The sequence below is a fragment of the Perna viridis genome, chromosome 6, assembly GCF_037379345.1.
Source record: "Perna viridis isolate PV_CMFRI_1.1 ecotype Kerala chromosome 6, ASM3737934v1, whole genome shotgun sequence".
NCBI classification, from domain to species: Eukaryota; Metazoa; Mollusca; class Bivalvia; order Mytilida; family Mytilidae; genus Perna; species Perna viridis.
This window is the reverse complement of record NC_142450.1, coordinates 1,033,316-1,054,806: the sequence shown is the minus strand read 5'-3', so window position 1 is coordinate 1,054,806 and position 21,491 is coordinate 1,033,316. Positions and strand designations below refer to the sequence as shown.

The 21,491-nt window shown below is 32.6% G+C and overlaps 3 protein-coding genes across 3 annotated transcripts in view; 2 read left to right on the top strand and 1 right to left on the bottom strand.

Moving 5' to 3' along the window:
- The window catches only part of LOC148613153 (uncharacterized), a 58,755-nt gene extending 38,042 nt beyond the window's left edge, over positions 1-20,713 (top strand). Inside the window, exon 26 of the mRNA XM_088586348.1 lies at positions 18,950-20,713. Coding sequence (XP_088442474.1) covers positions 18,950-19,008 — 59 coding nt within the window. The 3' untranslated portion in view covers positions 19,009-20,713. The remainder of the gene's footprint in view (positions 1-18,949) is intronic.
- Positions 1,869-4,847, bottom strand: LOC148613155 (uncharacterized). Its single transcript, XM_088586239.1, has 4 exons — positions 4,780-4,847; positions 4,307-4,420; positions 3,041-3,142; positions 1,869-2,003 (listed from the first exon to the last, which is right to left on the bottom strand). Exons 1-4 carry the CDS (start codon positions 4,816-4,818, stop codon positions 1,869-1,871), a joined length of 390 nt encoding a protein of 129 aa, XP_088442365.1. The 5' UTR covers positions 4,819-4,847.
- On the top strand, positions 11,623-12,986 carry LOC148613154 (uncharacterized). Its single transcript, XM_088586099.1, has 3 exons — positions 11,623-11,713; positions 12,017-12,118; positions 12,847-12,986. The coding sequence occupies exons 2-3, from the start codon at positions 12,023-12,025 to the stop codon at positions 12,979-12,981; spliced, it is 231 nt and encodes a 76-aa protein (XP_088442225.1). The 5' UTR covers positions 11,623-11,713; positions 12,017-12,022; the 3' UTR covers positions 12,982-12,986.
- Positions 20,714-21,491: the final 778 nt, after the last annotated feature.

Here is a 21,491-nt window from a genome sequence, read left to right as displayed (position 1 = left end):
CTGTATCTTTGTTATACCAACTGCCTAATTTTTTTTCATGGACTAGTACTGAGCCAATATAAAAAATATATTTGTTTGCTGTTACCCTATCTACTCATAAGTAAGGCTTCTACTAAAAAATACTGCCTGTAAAAGAAGCAATCTATTATTTTCTCTTGATTTAAATCTTTAGTAGTATTAAAAGTCGTGTTTTATGTGTAGGTCTGCCTTAAAACCAGGTGAATCATGAATTTCTTAACCCCAAATATTTTTTAACGGAAATCTTTCTGGAGGCCTTACGGAAAAAATAGCGCAAATAAAAGTTGCCCACTGGAGATATTAACGTTTAAAATTTGGTTACATTCTACTATAGAAAGGAACAGGAAATAATTCCGACAGCATTTTGCACGGTAACCAGTAATAAATGTTTCACGATTTATAGCAGTTCCAAGGAAATGAACAGTGGAAGATGTATTATCAAGACGTAATAAACAGCTTCATCGCTCATTTTGAGATATTATGAATCACCCTCTTCCTGGTTTTTAGACAGAATCATACTTTACTGATGATATATGTTATATGTTTGGTACGTGTTTCCATAAAACATTTTATTCCTACCTACCTATCAATGTTCTTACTTTATGTTAACATATACCTCCTTTCAATGGTAAATATTTATCACCTTGTCTGTCCTTCCGAAATTTGTTTTCATTTATCTCGACTCCAAATAGAAAGATTTATTTAAAAATTGATGTGTGGTTTTATATAGATGGAACACATGTTGTAGGTTATTGTGAATGCTGTTCTATTTAAATTTTCTATGCGAGTGGGGTATGTCTTACAGAAAAATGAAACTCTTTGGCCTTATCTCACTCCAGTTATTTATTGCTATTTTGTTTCGATTGCCACTGAACCGTGTTTAAGAAGATAACAAATATCCTACAAGTTCAACTACATTTTCCTAGATTGAATTTAACTTCAGGTTATGTAAAGACATTTTAAGTACAGTCTATATATAAATATAGGACATGTACTACATGAATGTTTTTACAATTGTAGAACTGGTCCATAGGTCACCAAACGACCTAACTGTTAAGGGATAATTGTATACTGGTGTTCACGAAAGTAGACACTTGTGGTTGGGTTTGATGTGATTGAAATCAAGGAATAGAATATTAAGAAAAAAAGAAAAGACCGACCAGATAAAGAAATAAACATAACTAAGAACACGAAATAACTGAAATAACATTTTTGCAAATGGAAATAAATTAAAAGTAAATGAGAAACCCGGAGACGTTTTGTACCGCTCTAGACATCGTACAGTCAGGCTTCTGCAACAGGGTTATAATGCTACAAAATTTAGGTCATCGCTACGAAGTTTTATGGTCGTCATCATGATTTTGGATCGTTACGTGTCATGGTTTTCCTGTCCTCTTTTGTCTACCCCTGACTTGCATTTTTATGAGCAGAAGTGTGTATCTAGAAAATGAGAGGCCGTTTATCCTACAGGTGCACCTGCTTCATGTTCCCAGTTTTTACTGGATACCGAGTTCCTCATATACTTTTGGTCATTTGTACGTATTATTATAGTTTTTTCATGTGTTTTTGTTGTGTGTGTCTCTTTTCCATGGCTGGTATTTGTTCATGGATTACATTCTTTTGATTTCCACTGAAATCAATGTTCCCTTGTGTAGTCGATCTTTCTTTAAAAAAATCAACATAGGTTTACATCCCCATGTAGCGGCATGAATGCTTTTTTTTTCAAGAAGAAAATGAGTTGGTTCTAAGGTCTTCAAGAATTTCTTGAAATTTACGTTTGATTAAAACAATAGAAACTTAAATTTATATTTTTTGTGATGCAAAAATATAAATAAATTTCGGTTGTAACATTAGTTTAATTTGTATGTTATCCATCCGGTGTGGTTGCAGGTTTTAGCGAACATATTGCTGACTAGTTTCACTTCGTCAATCGTCATTGTACTATATGTAGCTGTAGTAGCATCGACCAGGGAAACCAATTTTGACTGAAATGTATAAGGATATGGTGAATCTGAACTTAATTATGTAGAAATAAAGAAAATACCATGGGTACAACTAATTAATCATGTTAACAATATTTTAAATATAGGATTTCATCGATAATGTTGAGTAGTTGGCATTTGGGACTACAATCTCTCCTGTTTATAAAAAAAGACAAATAAATTGAAGACCCACGGGTGGTCTTGAGCTAACATTTATGTGTCTCGGTGGAGTTGTTGTCTCAATGACATATTCACCATTATCGTTATATAGAAATTTAAAAGGGTTATGTTAAGCTTTTTTCTGAATGATCGTTTTCATTCTAATTGAGGTACATAAAAGAGCAACCATTTTATTTCTTGGGGAATTTATATAAAATTAATATAAAAGGTGTGTTCACATGACGGTCTTAGAGTATTAACTACAACATGATTTTAGGATTTGAGGGACATAGCTATTTGTACTCAAATTATTACTGTTGATTGTGCACTGTCTCCATATACATAATTATACGAGACTTCCTTCAACATTGGCTGAGCGTCTACGTCAAAAGTTCAAACAACTACTACCTAACTGCTGACGACATTTCACATATACGCCACATATGACAGAACAAATCGGAGGCATTTATGTTTCAGAGGGTGCACATATTTAGGACGCTGACGCTCATCCGCTAAATACCAAGCAACAAACAATAAAACTTCCACAGGCCTCCCTACGATCTTCAATGATAAGCAAAACCCATACCACAAAGCAAGCTGTAAAAAGCCAAAAATTAAACGAAGTGAAACTTTTCAGATTTGACGAAAATCGACCTAACCAATTAAGTAAACACGCAAAATGAACAATAAATAACATGAAAAAAACCGACAACCACTGGATTGCAGATTTCTGGCTTTGGTCAGGCATATAAAGTATGTACCGGGGTAAATGAGCTAATTAGAACAAAACCGCACAGGAGGAAACCTATCGGCATTGTATGCCCTAGGAGGGGTAGAAGGGCTAATTAAATGTAGTTAAGTATTGTACGTTAACCTCTTACCTCTAGATCATGTAGACCAGTTGACGCATGAACAGCTGTAACTTCCTGGGTAGACATCAAGTAGAGGTAACACTTTTTATGGTACATTGTCAACATCATATGCTACAAGGATGAAACTCAGTCAAAGATACTATTTAGAAGTTTCTACTTATTAGAACAAAATAGAAAAATTCTAGTTCAGGGGAACTACATATTATTGGTTTTATCATTGTTGTTATTTGTTGTTATTTTGATTTTGTTGTACATAGTTTAAAAGACGAGCTATGCATCACATAACTAGGTGCATATGCGCCTATGAATTTCCACTATGAACCTTTTACAAAAACGGCGGATGCACGACATCGTTAATAAAAAAAAGTCAATTGGACAACTTTGTAATCTTGTTCATGTGCGGTAAAAAAATACTTGTTGTTATTTTCATTTTGTTGTACATAGTTTAAAAGACGAGTTATGCATCACATAACTAGGCGCTTTGTAATCTTGTTCATGTGCAGTAAAACATACTTGACTGTACGCAGTAAATGTATCAGCAAAGTCTTATTTGTTTTATTCTTAATTAGTTTGAAAGTTCTTTAGTATGCAGCAATAGTGGCAGTACTATCGATAGGAACATTGGTAGCCGTACTATTAATCGGAGCATTAGTAGCGGGGATATTAATAGCAACAGTAGTAGCGGTGATATTGATAGGAAGTAGCAGTGCTGTTAATAGGAGCAGTAGTAGCTGTGCTATTGATAGGACCACAAGTAGCGGTGCTATTTATAGTTGCAATTGCAGCGGTGTTATTGATAGGATCAGTAGTAGCTGGCAGTACTATCGATTGGAATATCAGGGTCTGGTTTCATGATATATCTCAAATTGAGATTTTCCTCAAATCTTTCCTCAACTCAAATTTCCACCAACCAGATCATTTAAAATTGAAGATTTGAAAAAAAACACTTGACACAAGGATATTTTCTACTTGAGACTTTTTATGAGACCCAGGACAGTAGCAGTACTATCAATAAAAGCATTAGTGGAAGTACTATCGATTTGAACATTAGTAGCAGTACTATTTTGATAGGAACATTAGTAGCAGTACTCGATAGGAACATTAGTAACAGTTTTAAAAACAGAAGTATTAGTAGCAGTACTTTTGGAAGGAGCAATATATAGCAACAGAAGAGGTTTTATCAGCGACACTTCCAATGATGTCAATAGAAAAGGTTTTATCAGCGACACTTCCAATGATGTCAATAGAAAAGGTTTTATCAGTGTTTGTTCTTACCGCATGTGGGTCATATCTAAATGTTTCCAGCTCAACTGGCTCTCTTGTCGCATGTGTGTGATGATGATGATGAGTTCGATGAATGTGTGTTGTCGTAGTTGTCATAGCCATACTCTACAACCAAAGTAAAACAAAACACTTTTATTTTTAGAGTTTATTTATTACTCCAGGTTTGAAATCGTCCTGTTATTTTCTTTCAATTGGAGTTCAGTAAAACTTCTTCAGTTTTGGTCTAATTAAAAATAAACAATCAGGCATTGACTCATTTCTATAAAATTACCCATGGCAATTTTGTTTTCCTGTTTTTTGTCTCAAAAAGTTATATTTTGTTAATAATAATATTCTTGTTACAATTTAATATTAATTAAACATTATTAAGCAACAAATAAAAGTGACTTATTTTCTGGGGGAGGGGTAGTCTTACTCAAAACAAGAAATAAAAATACTTCACATATATAAGCAGAATTACTTACGTGAACAACGCTAAACGAAATCAAAATTACCCAACACATTTTTCTTGCTCAATAACTAAATCTGAAATAGAGATTGCCTACAGGATAGTAGATTTTCAGCCTTTTATTAAAACGTTTGACGTAAACCGTGACATCAACCCTACGTGTCCTCTACTAACACAATAGTCCGCATCACAAATATAGAATATATATGCTGCAAAGTACATAGAAATGGAAACTCGTACTTCATTTGTACGAGTTTACATCGTTTACTTTGTGACACTAAGATGCACTCCTAGACCTTTATTTTAGTTTGCGATGTATGGTCAGATAGAAATTACTTCATGCAGTATTATTCACAATTATACTTTGGTTTTTCCTATTGTATTGGGATGCTAAGCTCGTGTAGTGTTTTTTCCTTTTGTTTACTCTTAACGATTTGAATGCTTTGTTCACATTATAGGCGTGGTTTACATTCTTCAGGCATTTTTGGGGAGTCTTGAAAAACCAATAACCTGGTTAACCTTTAGCCTTAAACAGATTAAAGTCGTCAAAAAACGATATTGTTTCAAGATAAAACATGCAATAAAGAAGTGGTCACCATCTTGAAAAGGGCTGTAACATGCTTGCAATTCTGGTACAGGTTTCATTGACCAAATAACCAAAAAGTTGGCATTCACTACGGATCTTGAACTTGGTGGTAAAGCATTAGATAATTCTAAACACTTTTTGCATATGATAAAAGTAAACAAATAAGAAAAACACAATAGTCGGAGCTGTATATATTAACTAATAAAAAGTTACTGGAGTATTAAATCAGAATTAATTTTGGGATTATGTCTTAAATCCACTGCTGTTAATTTTAACAAAAAAATATAAATTCGAAAATCACATAACAAGCTGTGACTGCAAAACCATCATTAAGTAGAAACACAGAGAAACAAACAATAATTTGAAGGAAAAACAAACCATGACTTTACTTCTAGATTCTATAAAAAGAACATTAATAGGATGAATTAGTAAGTGATACATGTATCTGCATCCTGAAAACCTATTTGTTCATCATATCTCGTAGGTTTCCTTTCCTCTTTCGTTTACCATACGGGTGAACAACTCTTCCGGTGTTTCTAGAAAAGCACAGGACGCTTCCCTTTCCTATGCTGCTAGTTCATGCTCTCAGTTTTTAGTGGAGTCCAGGTTGTGTATGTATGTTTATTTATATATGTGTATTATTTTGTGTATTTTATGTGTCTTATTTCCTCTCAGTCTTTAATCCATGGATTATGTTCTCTTCAAATCTTTGAATCCCTTGATTCCCCTTAACCAATAGTAACCGACTTTTAATGTGAAACATCCTGAATATAAACTTTTTTGTGAAGTTTATTTCTTATCAAATTCGATCTACGGTCTATGTTCTATATTTTCCTCTTTTACTGATTCTGATAATTCAAATATAGATTTGTGAATTGTAGTTTACTTAGTTTATTCCAATCAGTTAGTTACTATCTGACCTCGGAGGGTCATATAGTGTGCACCGGTCTTTATAATGTAATTGGTAAATACAAATCAAATACAACAGCAATAACAACTAGTTTTCTTGTATGACTTTAGTTACTATATATTCTTTGTTGTGTATGTCTGTTTTCCATGTCTGGTCTTTGTTCCTGGATTACATTATTTCGGTTATTTTATGTTATGTCTTTGTTGCGTATGTCTGTTTTCCATGTCTGGCCCTTGTCCCTGGATTACATTCTTTTGGTTATTTTATTTTCTTTGTTGTGTATGTCTGTTTTCCATGTATCGTCTTTGTCCCTGGATTGCATTCTTTTGATTGCCGCTATAACCTTGGTTCCCTTGATTACTCTTTGCACGGAAACAACAAAATATGTCATACTTAAGGAAATCGTTTTACTGGTTACACGTCCAATTCCGAGTTGTATTAAAGTCATACAGGAGGTGATTCATACATGTCAAAAACCCACACAGTTCAATCTTATATCTTATTCAGATATAATTGCAGACCATATAATCTACCTTCGGTCTCACTTTCGGGATAACACCTGCATTGTGTTTGAAAAGGACAATTTGTCGTTCTTGATTTGTTGATTTTAGCGGGACATGGATGTGAGGTGTCCTCAAATCAACAGATCATACTACCGAAAAGACAAGTATTTTGCCAAAATATAGCATACGCAAACCGAAAAACATCATTTGTTTCAGGTTTTTTTTCTACACCGTGAGTCATCTCTACAATTAACAGTGTCTAAGTTCATACTTATAAGTTAAGCACTTGACATCAGAGCGATAACAAACATTATAAAGAATCCAAATACTCAAATAGAAATAATGAAATAAACCATTTTACTTCCATTAGCCTTAGTAGAAAATTTAGGACTGCCACTGTTGAACAAAAAGTACGTTTTTTTATATATTGAACAAGACCGAATGGATCGTAAAGTTTTTCTTCCAAATACTTCATTTGTTTCCTGCCTCTATGTGTAAAAAGTCAGGATTTCTATGCTAGTACAGGGCAGTGTGTTATCGAATGTCAAACATGTATAGTATTACCTAAACCAAACTGTGAAATGAATTCATTGTTAAACATCATACCATATATTGTCCCCATAAACCGATAAATTTGTCCAGGCTACAGTTAGATTTTTTCATTATTATTTATCCCGTCCAATCGATATCATATTCTTTAAAAAATGCAGATGATTTCCAGATTTCAATCAATGGTAGATAATTATAGGTGTCACATAAAAACACAGGCAAAATAATACAGCACAATAAACACCTTTTACTTATATGTAAATATAAATGAAATTACTTGTGCTGTGAATGCTTGGAAATTTAACTCGTTCATGGAACAATCTCCTTGCACTAGTAAAATCTTGGCATTCGTATTGATCATATTCAATTTTGAAAAATCAGCAATCCTATATGACTGATGACAAAGAAATTAAAGCAGCTCCAAAAAGACAGAATAACAGAAAAACAGCCCTGTATGCTGCATTTACTGCAAGTTCGAAATTATAAACCTTTAATAAACTTTCTTCTCGAATTTAGATATGTTTTTTTTTTGAGAGTCTTGAGACCAAATATTACTTAATTTTGTTCTTACTCGACATTCGGTTCCCATGTCAATAGTTACACTACACTTTGTAGCTTAATTTTATCATCAATTGCTTGATTATATAGAACTATAACAGTGAAACATGTGTAAACCAAATTCGGAAAAAATTCGGAAACCTGTCTAAGGTATCCAAGGGAACCCAGATTCTAGAGGAATACACACAAAACATACACAACACTTTTGAAATATTTCTCCTTAATATCAAATATTCCTACTGATTTGAGACAATTTGTTAAAGCAAATGTAAACACAGTGATACACACTGTGGAAGATTCATTTTTGAAACTTCTTGTAAATAATAAATATATTAGATTTATTTATCTTCATTTATTGAAATAACAATGTTATCTTTCGAATGTTATTTTATTATTAAATGGGTAAGTGAATAATATACTGAAATTCCATATTGAAAAAAAAATGTTCTGAATAAAAAGTGTTGTAGTAATGATTATCATGGCAATTTCCAATGCAAGTTGTTACATCGAGTTTTACCTACAAATATGTTTTTGCACAAGATTCATATAAAAGATTCAAATTTGTGTTCTTTTTGTAATCAGAGCATAAAGACGTAGAAGATCTGTATTTTGACTGCTTAGTCACCTCAAATGTTTTAGATAATTATCAAATATTTTGACGAAAATAATATTCTGATTTTGTTATGAAAAAAAACACTTTCTCTTTCAGTGTTCCTGGAGCTGATATCAAACTAAATATTTCTGTTATTTATTGGAAAACAGTACATATTCAAATATAACCTTCCTAACATTGTTGATTTAAAGCAAAGAATTGGAAATTACTATTGCATTGAACATTTTATTGCCAGAAACAAAATAGTGTTTAACATAAGTTTGAGGAGATATAGGCCCGATTAGAAATATTTCAGATATTTGATAACTAAAAATGTGTTTATTAGACTTTAAAATATTTTTCGTCATTTTTATTATACCAAATTGAAAATTGAGATGTATGTATCATGTAAGTATGTCTCTTGAGCATGAGAGAGTGGGATAAAGTGAGGGTAAGTAAGTGTGATAAGCGCAGTTTTTCTAATTCAGTCAATATAGTGAGGAATATATACACATTTACAAAACCCCATTACACTCTAGTCAGGTAGTGATGTAGGGGGGGGGGTGGTGTAAAACCCGTACTATATTAAAAACGAAATAAGAAATAAGATTTTTAAAAAAATTCTAGCGGAAATCAAAACAATGTAATATACGGACAAAGACCAGACTTTAAAAACAGACACATACAACAAAGAATAAAAAATAACCAAAATAATACATACAAAGTAACAAAGATAAAATTCAAGCTCTGAGAAAATAATGCGTTGAGAATTATGTTTGCAAAATTTTGTATATTTGTATAGTGTTATTCCATTTCGTTTGTCTTAAATTCAGTTTTTTTAATAACTTCTTTGTATCCATAGGGTCATTTGGACGAGGAAATTTTGAGTAGAGTTGTCAAGAAGATTTTTTAAACAACAAATTCTAAAACGGTCAAAGTGAGAATTGAAATAAAAAGACGAGATAAGTCCAAAGTTGATATTCTCTTAAGTCTCTTCATCTCAGTTTATCTGTATATTGAACATTGGTAAACAGGACACTTGTCTAAACTGGACACCTGTCAAAATTGAGCAACTTATAAAGTCCATAAGGAGTTCAGTTCAGATAGCTTTCACTGTATTATCAGGACCGGGACTGCTACCTGTACTCTAAATTTCCACGTCCAAATGACCCACTGCATACAAATTGAACTAAATTACCTTACACTCTTACATTGGCACTACGTCAATAGTATAAATCTATATTTGGAAACGTTTTCTAAATTCACAAAAGGTCAAAGAACGAATTGATATAAAAAGACGAGAGAAGTCCAAAGTTGATATTCATTTCTAAGCACACTGTGTGAACACTTAACATGCTTGGTCTAATTCTTATTGGTGCTGTAGTTGGGCAGGTAAGTTCCGTATCTGTTTATAGAAGAAATTATTTCAAAAACTGAATATAAGACAACTAGACGTTTCCCTTACGAAACGGAATAACAATATACAAATATATTGCAAATCTACCCATAGATACAAATACGAATGCAGCGACACTGATAATTAAACGCGAGTTAAGTAATACTTTACAAATCCAAGTACACTAACTCAACTGACCAATCCCTATATAAAAACAAGTGCAGCAGTATTCTTAAAATCAGTAACTGATTATCATTTACTGAGGAACAATGGTATTGGAAGGTAGGACAAATCGCGTAAGCACTTAAACTTTTCATGAGCAACTCGGCGGGTGTTTCTAGAAAAGCAGAGGACGTTTACCCAACCGATGCAGTGTTTAGTGAAGTCCAAGTTGCTCATTTGCTTTCGTTGCTTTATAGGTGTATGTCTGTTTTCCAAGTCTGGCCTTTGTCCCTGGATTGCATTTTTTTATTACCGCTATAACCTTGGTTCCCTTGATTACTCTTAGATGTGTGTCATGGGAAGTTAATTGATTTACTAACTACTTTAATGATACAATAAAACCTTTGTTAACCGAACGCCTCTTTAGACAATAAAAGTAGTCCCGTTTAGGCAGGTTTTGGGTTTATTAAGGTACCAGTCCACATGAAATTCAAACACTGCCAATGGTAAAGTGTACGTGATTCATGGTGAAGAAAAACCCACCGAACAAACGATGTTTCTTCAATCTACATGCTATATATATACACATAAAAACAACTTTTCTGCATTCAGATCTGCACTTTTTAAAAAGTCAGACATTTATCTCCCACTAAACCAACCACATGAAACCAAATCCCGAACGATATGTCTTGCAAAGTGCCAATTTCATGTACAATCTATATACATTTTTTTTTATCTCAAAAGCGCAACGACCAAATGAAAAAACTAAGACTGGATTTATGATCATTAACTGTTTCAGAACAAGAAATAAAACTGAATTCGGTGGGTTTTTGACATACATGAATCGCCTTCTGTCTGATTGTTAGAAAGACTGCTACTTAAATTGATATTTACTGACTGTAAAAAGTGTCTGGTTTTGACAGATTTTTCAGGAGTTTCGCTGTAAGTTAACTATACAATGAAATAAACTGTCAGTTGCCAATTGTATTCATGATCGACGTTGATTGACGTCATTCATTTGACTACAAAAGAACCAGTCATATTAACATTGCAGATTTCGATATGTTGCACATCTGTTTCAAGGATAACCTCTCATTAGCAGCAAACAATGGAATATCTAAATTTAAGAAAGAGTAATCAAGGGAACCAAAGAAAAAATGTATACAAGAAGTGCTTCAAACGAAAGTATCAAAATAAAACACCTTATCAATCACCAAGAGATCCCACCACATGCAATACAAAGCATAAAGGTTGGTGTTTTATTAATTTGAAAAATTGAAATTTTCGTTAAAAATACAATACATATCTTAGTTTGTATATGAAAAAAATAATATATGATAAAACAGGCTGACTACTTTGTTGATGAATATTTTTGAAAGTTGGATAAGAGCTTGTATGACAGTGAAATCCACCTGAACATAACCCTGAATAATCCGGAAATCTGTCTAAACCAGACATATTTTAAAATCTCATGATATAAATTCCGATGTATTTTGAACCTTGGTAAGTCAATATGATCAAGAGAATTTCGCCGTAAAAACATTCTATTGTATTTGATTTTTATCTCATATATACGATATACATTTAGGATGTAAATACTTTACGTTGTGCATCGCACACATCACCATGGCCACCACACACGTCCCACTCATGAGCCAGTAGAATCCGAATCTTTCAAATACGACCCGCATGCGGTAAGTGAAAGGAAAAAAAATATTTTGTTATCAAATTTATGTAGTTTTATGTTAATAACTTGTGCAAGTAGAAGTATGTATCAGTTGTACATATATCTTAGGAGATATCATTGGCAAACGTTTTTAACTCGAACATAAGCTCGTTCGATTGGATGCTTTTTAAATCTAATCTCATATAAACCAAATTCCTATTTTAACCCTAATGGTATATGCATAAAGACAAGAAATGTTTGTTTTTATAGTTTTATGATACTTTAATGCTACACTTTCCTTGTCAAATGCTTCTTTATCGACATATTGCAGCACATAATGGGAGTATTTAATCACAAAAAATGCTACCTCTATACAATGGCATCTCAGGAATCAACAGAAGTTCATACTGCCATGGGTCTTCATGCTTTGGAGGTAAATTAAAGCTCTTTATCAATGTGAAATGTAACTGGCGGATCTACCGTGTTAGATGGGTCTCTGTCTGGACCCCTGCGTTTCACAATGAAAATAAGCTGTATGCTAATTGACTCACTTGCACACACGGAAATATCCAAGTCATATTTTTTAACCAATCAAAAGTAATGTTAAATAAACTCTAAAGAGAAAGTGAGAGAGAAAATACAAAGGCCGGATATCAAGTAATTACAAATTCCAAACATTCAGTCGTAAAGGAATATCTTTATATTCTACACTGCATGTCTTAGATTCAGATTCTTTCCTCTTGAATTAGAAAGTTCTTTTTGGAAAAGAAAGCAAAATTGTGTTGTTTTCGACTCATTCTTTTGTACAATTTTAATTTGAACTTATCTCAGATAAAGTAATTTTTACTTTATTTATTGGGTATATTATTGGTCACCAATGATAATACAAATGTCTCGAATATTTGACTATGAAGGTTGTATAGGAAACGCGCAATTTTGAGTTAGGCATGTTCAGGAATTCAACTTCCGTTGTTGTTAACAACTATGCACCGTCGCAGTGTATTCGTAAAATTCATATTGCCCAATTCTCCGTGAAAAGTAGTAATTCTAAATTGGTCAATTTTATACTGATGCAATGTATCAGATGTATTTAATTTTGATATAGGCAAGTGAATATGAAGATAGGTTGTTTTATGTTTTATGTTTCTTATTTGATTTCAGGCAAAACTCTTTACAATGATCGGTGACACAACACCGACATACAGCACGATGACACATGATGAAGTTATGGCTGCAAGTAAAATCCTTGCTAAAGCATGTAATCATGACGGATGGACAGCTTATAAACTCAAATAAACATAACTGGAAATCATCCGCCTTTGAATATATCATTAAGGCATGTAATCCTGCCGGTTAAACAACTGACATCTTCAATAAAACTTTTGAAATAGACGTCGTTGAATTCGCTCTCAATTGCTGATTTATACAAAAAAAAAACATTTTAAATTTACAATTTAGATAAACCTTAAATGGGATGGTTACAGTTTTATAATTTACAGAAAAACCTGCTAAACACCGATGAAAGGAAAAAGTACGTGAATGTGTAACCGGAAGTTATTTCAAACATTGTCGTAGAGAAGAGATTTCAATGGGTCTAAGTAGAACATGTTGATTATATTTTATGCTAACTTCGAAGGCTTTTTTGTTTGCTTAATTTTAAGCGTGACACTAGAGACGAAAAGAATAAAACATCTGCACTAATTTCGTCTTCTTTGGCGCTTTAAGCAATACACTAAATAAGGTTAATTAATCTCATGCATAAGCAATTCGAATCCAATCTGAATCTGACAAAATAGATATTACACCATCGGAGAAGCTGGTTTCGCGATGGTTCTGACTTGGTACGAACGAAATGGTTGGTTAAATCTTGGTTTTACAGCACGCTAACCCCACCCTCCCTTGTGGAGTGGTGCTTGTTATTGTGTCATAATCGGATAAATAGTTGTCGCTTCAGGAAAAAGAATAATTAACAAAAAAACATTGCTTATTATTTCACACGAAACTGAGTATTTTTTAACCTAGCACTGTTATGTAAAAATTAAATTTGGTAAAAGTTTTTTTGAGACGCATTTCCTCAAATCCCTAATCCAGGAGTCCCTTGCACAGATATTACAGGCGTTCAAGGAAACAAGACTAGTTGGTACTTGCTCTAGTGTAGCGAATCAGTTGTGTAATTAAAGCACAAAATGCAGGAGATGAAGATATATTGCTGCATGGGTATAAGGACAATTAATTATTTTAAAACTTATGTCGTCTCTTTCATCATAGATCTTAGTACTAAGATGAACATTTGTTAATGGACAATACATCATCAATATATATGTATGTGAAATTAAAAGATTAAGCACCTATAGTGAAAAAAAATATAGCCATACTAACTTAACATGCCGACAAAGTAACATTGCTACATCTAAACCTCCAATAATAATTCTGAATACGTAAGAAGACACCACATTTAATATAATTGAATAATATATTGATATTGGTAGTAGTTATTTACGCCGTGAACATATTATATAAAACCTCACTCTTAAAATTTACACAATAATTTTATTATTTTTATTATAATCATTATTATTTTGAAAAAAAAATAAATGATGGAATTCAAGACACTTTTAAATCAGTAAATAATAAAAATAGTATACAAGTTTTAAATAAAGATCAATTTATTTTCGGATTGTTATTGGCTTTTTATTTGGTGTAGTTCTAAGATTGATCATATTATCGACTTCAAAAAAGCGAATACAAGGGGAAATAAGTAGCCCGAGCCTAATAAAAATCATGTTATTTTTTTAATGTGAAAAACATTATGTTTTTCTTAACATTGTAGTATTAAGGTTATGTATATTTCAATATTTCTTGCAATGCATTTGAGACCCCGGTTTTCGAGGCCTTTTTATAAATTTACTTTTCTTTTAGATTTCCTACGTTTTGTATTTTTAATGAAAACACATGATTGATTTATTAATTTATGTTCTCAGTACAATCAGTATGACACTTTATTACGGTTCGTTCTAATCAAAATTCAGAAATTTGCACAAAACAATCATGAATTATTTTATGCAGCCCATGTGAGCTATTGCCATCACTTGGCGTCCGTCGCCGTCGTCGTCTTCGTTAACAATTTCTTCAAACATCTTCTCCTCTGAAGCTACTCAATTGATTTATATGAAACTTAAGATGATTGTCCCTTAAATTATCCTGCACAAAATAATTGGATTTTTGATCGGTTACAAAGCATGACCGCCGTTACTGAAATTAGAACACATGGGTCGGACAGTAGATTTTTGCATATAAATCCAAAACCGTTAGATTGAATCAAATTCTAACATAGAATGAAAGTATTTAGCATGATGAGATCTATCAGTTGTTAAAATTTGGTACAAAATCTGTTCACCCTAGGTGTTCACTCTACTCTACTCTCTTTTACAAGACATATGTTGGCACCCCTGTTTTTGACCCTATCTCATCATTATACAGATTTGTTGAAATTATGTTAGATATTGATTTCCACAGAATCTTTAAACCAGTTAGTGTGATAAGTCAAGATGAAGAAACACGATTATTTCTTCCACTACCGTTTGTTAACAAAGGTATAGATGCAATTAATTTGGCTAATATCCTCCATTACAAAAACGTTTCCAACGTTTTTCCGACATATTACAAAGACAAATCCATACCAATTATTTCATATTCCTATACTTCACCCATTGCATCCAAAATTTTCAATCATAGAAGGCTATTGCAGAACCTAGTGATTGAGGACTTCAACGCTAAACCACATGACTGTTCTTGCAAAAGACTGTCTATTCAAATATCATCCTTCCGGTCACGTCGTTACGGGAGATTTTTCCATCATCGAAAACGAATCTCTGCGTAATATCCTTTCTAAAGGTCCCAAGTACCGTAAACCGCGCTCCATAAATTGAAATTGTAATTTTAGAGTTCTTATGGATCCGTGGAGGACTAAGCAAGAAAATGGATAAAACGAGAAAAAGAAGACGTTGCTTCTCTGTCAGAGTGGTTAAAAACCGTGAGGTCTGAATGAAAATTTTAAGTAGGTCAGTGAGTGCCAATACTCCACCATTTATTCAAAGACTCCGATGCAGCAAAAATACTGTCTACTATATATGACAAATATGTTGTCGTACCAGAGGACCCCAAAACAACATTGTTTTCGTCTGCAAAACGTTTTACATCCAATGTTTATTATCAGAGATATACATTGCCAGTAATAAGACATATACTGCTACCACACACTCCAAAGATGAAATTGTGGAAAACCATAAATCTGTGCTATCCTCTTTTGGTCTCCCTACCAAGAACGATGACTGTGATTTACTGTCTATGTACTGGATTCCTAAACTCCACAAGATTCCTTACAAAAAAAGTTACATAGCTGGATCTGCAAAATGTACCACCAAACCTCTTTCAAGACATTTAACTTCTATACTCACAGCTGTCAAAGAGGATTTGCAGTCCGACCACAACACCTGTTACTCCCGTAGTGGTATTAATTCAATGTGGATCCTGAAAAATTCGAAAGATCTTTTGGAGACAATCAGTTCAAGACTATTATCAGAATATAATAGCATTAAAACCTATGATTTTTCAAACCTGTATACTTCTATTCCACATACTCAGTTAAAATCCCGACTTAAAACATTATACATCGTTGTTTTTCAAAAACAAGGTGGTACACCTAGTTACAAATAAACAGTTCTTGGTAGAGATTCCTCATACATTGTTAGAAATAATTCCAAATATACGGAAGAAGATGTTTACAAAATACTGGAATTTTGAATCGACAATATATTTGTCCAGTGTGGTGGACGCGTTTTTCAACAAACGGTCGGCATTCCAATAGGAACAAATTGTTCTCCTGTACTTGCTGATCTATTCCTTCACTCTTACATGTCTTATGAGTCTTACTTTATAGCTAATCGGATCCAAAAGAAAGAATATCGTTTAGCTAGATTCTTTAATCCCAGTTTTGCTATATAGATGACGTATTATCGTTAAACAATTATAATTTTGGGTATTTGATACATCGCATGTACCCCAAATAACCAGAGATAAGGAATACTGCAGACACTGTGAAATCAGCCTCATATCTTGACCTACACTAAATCGATGGTAAAGGAAAACTATTGACCAAACTTAACGATAAACGTGATGACTTTTCATTCAAAATTGTCAACTTTCCTTTCATCTGTGGCAACATCCCTTCAGCACCTTCGTATGGAGTATTCATATAACAACTCATACGTTATGCCAGAGCGTGCCGAGAATACGCAGACTTTTTGTTTCGCTCTAGCATTCTAACAAATAGGCTTCTGGGGCAGGGTTATGTTGCTATAAGACTGAAGTCATCACTACAAAAGTTTTATGGTCGTCATCATGAAATCATGGATCGTTATGGTGTATCCATCTGCGCCATGAAAATTGACTTGTTCAACGTGTCATAGTTTTTCTTTCCTCTTTCGTCTACCCCGGACTTGACTTTTTATCAGCAATTCGGCGGGTGTTTCTAGAAAAACAGAGGACGCTTACCCTACCGGTGTACCCGGTCCATGCTCCCAGTTTTTAGTGGAGTCCGAGTTGCTCATTTGCTTTTGTTACTTTGTATGTATGATTTTAGTTACTTTATGTTCTTTGTTGTGTATGTCTGTTTTCCACGTCCATTACTGCTATAACCTCGGTTCCCTTGATTACTCTCTCTAAAAATAGAACATAGGGGTCAAAAGTAGCTTTTTGCATATATTTCCAAACTGTTAAGTTTTAGCCAATATGTTAATTACTGAAATGATCCTCATAATAAGGCCTACAAAAGTTTCCCAGGGACCAAAGTTGGCAAACGACTCCATGTAAGAGTTTTTGCCCTTGAGAAGTGAAATATGACTTTTCTTTTACATTCCAAATTCACCAGATTTCTGCAAAATGACCCCTCCGTGACAGTTTTTTTTTTCTTTATCAAGACGTATGATTACAATTCACAATCTTGTGAAATGTTTGATTCGACAAACTGCTCAAATAACAACCCACAGATTTCTAAGCAAAGAACTTAAGTGCCAGTGTGCTTAAGAATCATGCAAAGAATTGCAAGCAAACTTGATAAATGTCATGTTTAAAATGGGTAAAAGGACTAGATTGTTGATTTTAAAAAAAAAAATCCTGGAGTGGAACATAAATTGCCTCCTTAAAGAAACTTACAATAATAACGAAAAGTTTTTCAGTGATGCAGCTTCTGTATTAAGCAATTGCCAAGCTGTAAAGCGAACCAGTTTAAAATGGGTAAAAGCATGACTAGATTGTTGATTTTAAAAAAAAATCCTGGAGTGGAACATAAATTGCCTCCTTAAAGAAACTTACGATAATAACGAAAATTTTTTTCAGTGATGCAGCTTCTGTATTAAGCAATTGCCAAACTGCAAAGCGAACCAGTTCAGCATTCCTCAGCAAACTTGGAATTCAGGACTCTGATACACATATCTTAGAGGTAGATTATTATATAGGCAGATCAATAATCATACAATAATGGTAGAGATTTGAAATTTGGTATAAATGCTGTTGCCGAAGCACTTTTATTCTACAATACATGCTATATAATTTACATGTGTATATCTCCTTCGCCGAAAGCCTGGTTATATGAAAAGTCAAATGTAAAAATTATCTGTTTACTATAACATTGTAAACCCAAGATCAAAAATAAAAAGATGTAGGCTTTCCAGCCATACATATATAACAGTTTGCATGGTTCTTGGCTGAAGGGATATTTAGACTATTTAAAGAGTACATGTTGTAGAGCCCACTTAAAATACTTAAAGGCGTGTTTACACTTGTTGATAAGCTTTTCGTGATTCTGAAAGTATTTACTGATTTGTATGTAGCTGATATGCTGGTATCTACCAGTTAATACTGTATAAGTGTTTATAATTATAATGTATATAATAGAAAAAAAATCTTTGTAATATTTGACTGACCTAATTAAATATCATCATGTAGAGAACCATTGTAAAAGTACAGGAATTACTGGTTTGTGTCTGTTGTCTGTGAACATTGTTTATCAAAAGAGTGAGAGCCAATCAGAAACTATTCACAATTCAAGTTAAATTACTGAAAAATGACTCTAAAAACCAATGATTTTTTTTTATTTTATTATGTCGTTATCTGGCAACAGCAAGATTTTGAGTGATTTATATATTAATTATAGTTATACATTCTTCTTGAAGACAGAATTTAATCATGAATACAATTTTTGCAGGTGTTCCATCGAGGCCAGTTGTGAAGAGAGTTGTACCTAGTACTGTTCAAAGATTATGATTATTATTAGCTATACTGACAATATACCTGTTGACCTTTGGAACAGTTCATGAACGAGATATTCCCTAATTAACATTGTCTCATGTGGGATATTTTAATGCAATAGCAAATCTTTGATGTAAAAAACAATAATTCAGTGTTTTTTACAAAAAAAATAGTACTTTTACTCCGAAACCCAGAAATGTAATGTAAGAGGGTTAACAAGAGGTAACAATTCTATTGTATGTTCTTATATATAAAGGTGCTTTCCATTTTGCAATTCGGGCATTAAACCCCAACAATCAATCAATCATTTTGCAATTCACTCCCACAGTATGCTACTTCATATCCATATTTCATTATTGGTCTATTACAAACAATCAGACGAATCAGATGAAGATTTAGTGGAAGGTTAATTGTACTAGTTGATAAAAAAAACACACGCTAAGATGAAGGGTTATTGCAGTTGATCAGCATTTGTATATTCAGCACTAACTCCATTCAAATTTAAGTATGGTTCTGTCTAAAAACCAGGCAGAGGGTGGTTCATCATATCTCTAGAAAATCATTGAAAACTTTCAATTAAATTTGTTATGTCTTCCTATGTTTATTTCCTTGAGATATATATTTGACATGTTGTAGTGTAAAAATTCTGCCTTTTACCGTACTACTGAAACGTTACCGAATTTTAAATGTTGATATCGCCAGTGTGCAACTTTAATTTGAACTTTTATTTTTTAAAGATATAGTTTCCTTGAGGCCTACTAAAGGATTTCAATTAAAAAACTATTTGGGATGAATGAATGCATGAATCACTGATCATAAGCTTTTATGGTTTTAAGGTACAGCTGTACTTAAGAACATACAATCTCTTAGTATGTGCGACCCCTCAGCGCAGATGAAACATAAAAAAAATGAAACACTTTATGTTTATAATTGCATTGCATATGTTTCTTTTATTCTATTTCTATTTTATTTTAAATAAATATAGAAAATAGTGATCAATAAAAGTAGTCCACTTAATTTTGGCGTCACCTTTATAAATAGCAGAAGATGTGTTTCTTCAGCTCATGAAGTCAATTATTCAGTGAGAATAGTGTATTTAGTGATATGCACAGTAATAGTTATTATTCCAATTTAAGTTTTTGCAATCAATAGTGTACGAATTTTGATTTGGTTTCTAAATACATGTATGTATATGACGTGTCAGCAAGTCTTGTTATACTTGTCTTTATGAAAAGTAATTTTTTACAGGGATTAGAATTCAGTACTTTCTAAAATAATTTTCCTTATAAGCAGTACAGAGAAAAAAATGGTATGGATTTGATATATTTTGTTTTGGTCTGTTATTATGCATGTTTTTATAGTCTCTGATAAAATAAACATTCACAATTATATTATAAATGATAAATAATTAAACAATAGCCACATTTAATAGGTAAAATACAAATAAAACACACATGAATATAGCGAAGGAGTGACAATCATGTTTATATGAATAATATTAAATTTTCTTGAAAATAAAAAAAAAAGATAAAATGCTACTGTAAACCATGTGATTTGTTTTGCTATCCCAGTATTTTCATGATAATACCTACAACATGAACATTGAGATGACATGAATGATTTCTTTTCAGAACATTATACAGAAGATTTCACTGAAGTAGCAGTCTTTACAAAAATCAGCCGGAAGGTGATTAATGCATGTAAAAAACACAACAGATTCAGTTTTATTGCTTGTTCAGAAACAGTTATTGATAACATATTTTTTTTTTGTAAAAAAAATTATATAGAGTGAACATGAAATTGACACTTTACCAGAGTTATTGTTCTTGATTTTCTTGATTTGTTTGATTATTGGAGATAAATGGAAGATTTATTATTAGGACGTAATAAACAATTCCATCGCTCATTTGGAGATATGGTTAATCACCCCTTCCTTGTTTTCTTTAAATAGAATCCTATTTAATTGATGATATATGTTATATGTTTGGAACATTGTACGTCTGTCCATAAAACATTTTGTTCCTACCTACCTATCGAAGTTCTTACATTATGTTAACTTATTATACCCCCTTTCAAATGTAAATTTGAATAACCTTGTCTGCCAACCCGTCTTATTCTCCGTCCGAATTTTGTTTCAATTATTTCGGTTTCCAATGTAATGGGCATATTGATTTCAAAATAAGTGTGTGGTTTTATATAGATGGAACACATGTTGTAAGTTATTTTGAATGTTGTTCTATTTAAATTTTCTATTCCAGTGGGGTAGGTCTTACACAAAAGTGAAACTTTTATCTTCATATTATCTCCATCCATTTGTTATTTACTGCTATTTTGTTTCGATTGCCACTGAACGGTGTTTAAGAAGATAACAAATATCCTACAAATTCAACAACATCTTTCTAGACTGAATTTAACTTCAGGTTATGTAAAGACATTTTAAGTACAGACTGTATATAAATATAGGACATGTACTACATGAATGTTTATACAATTGTTGA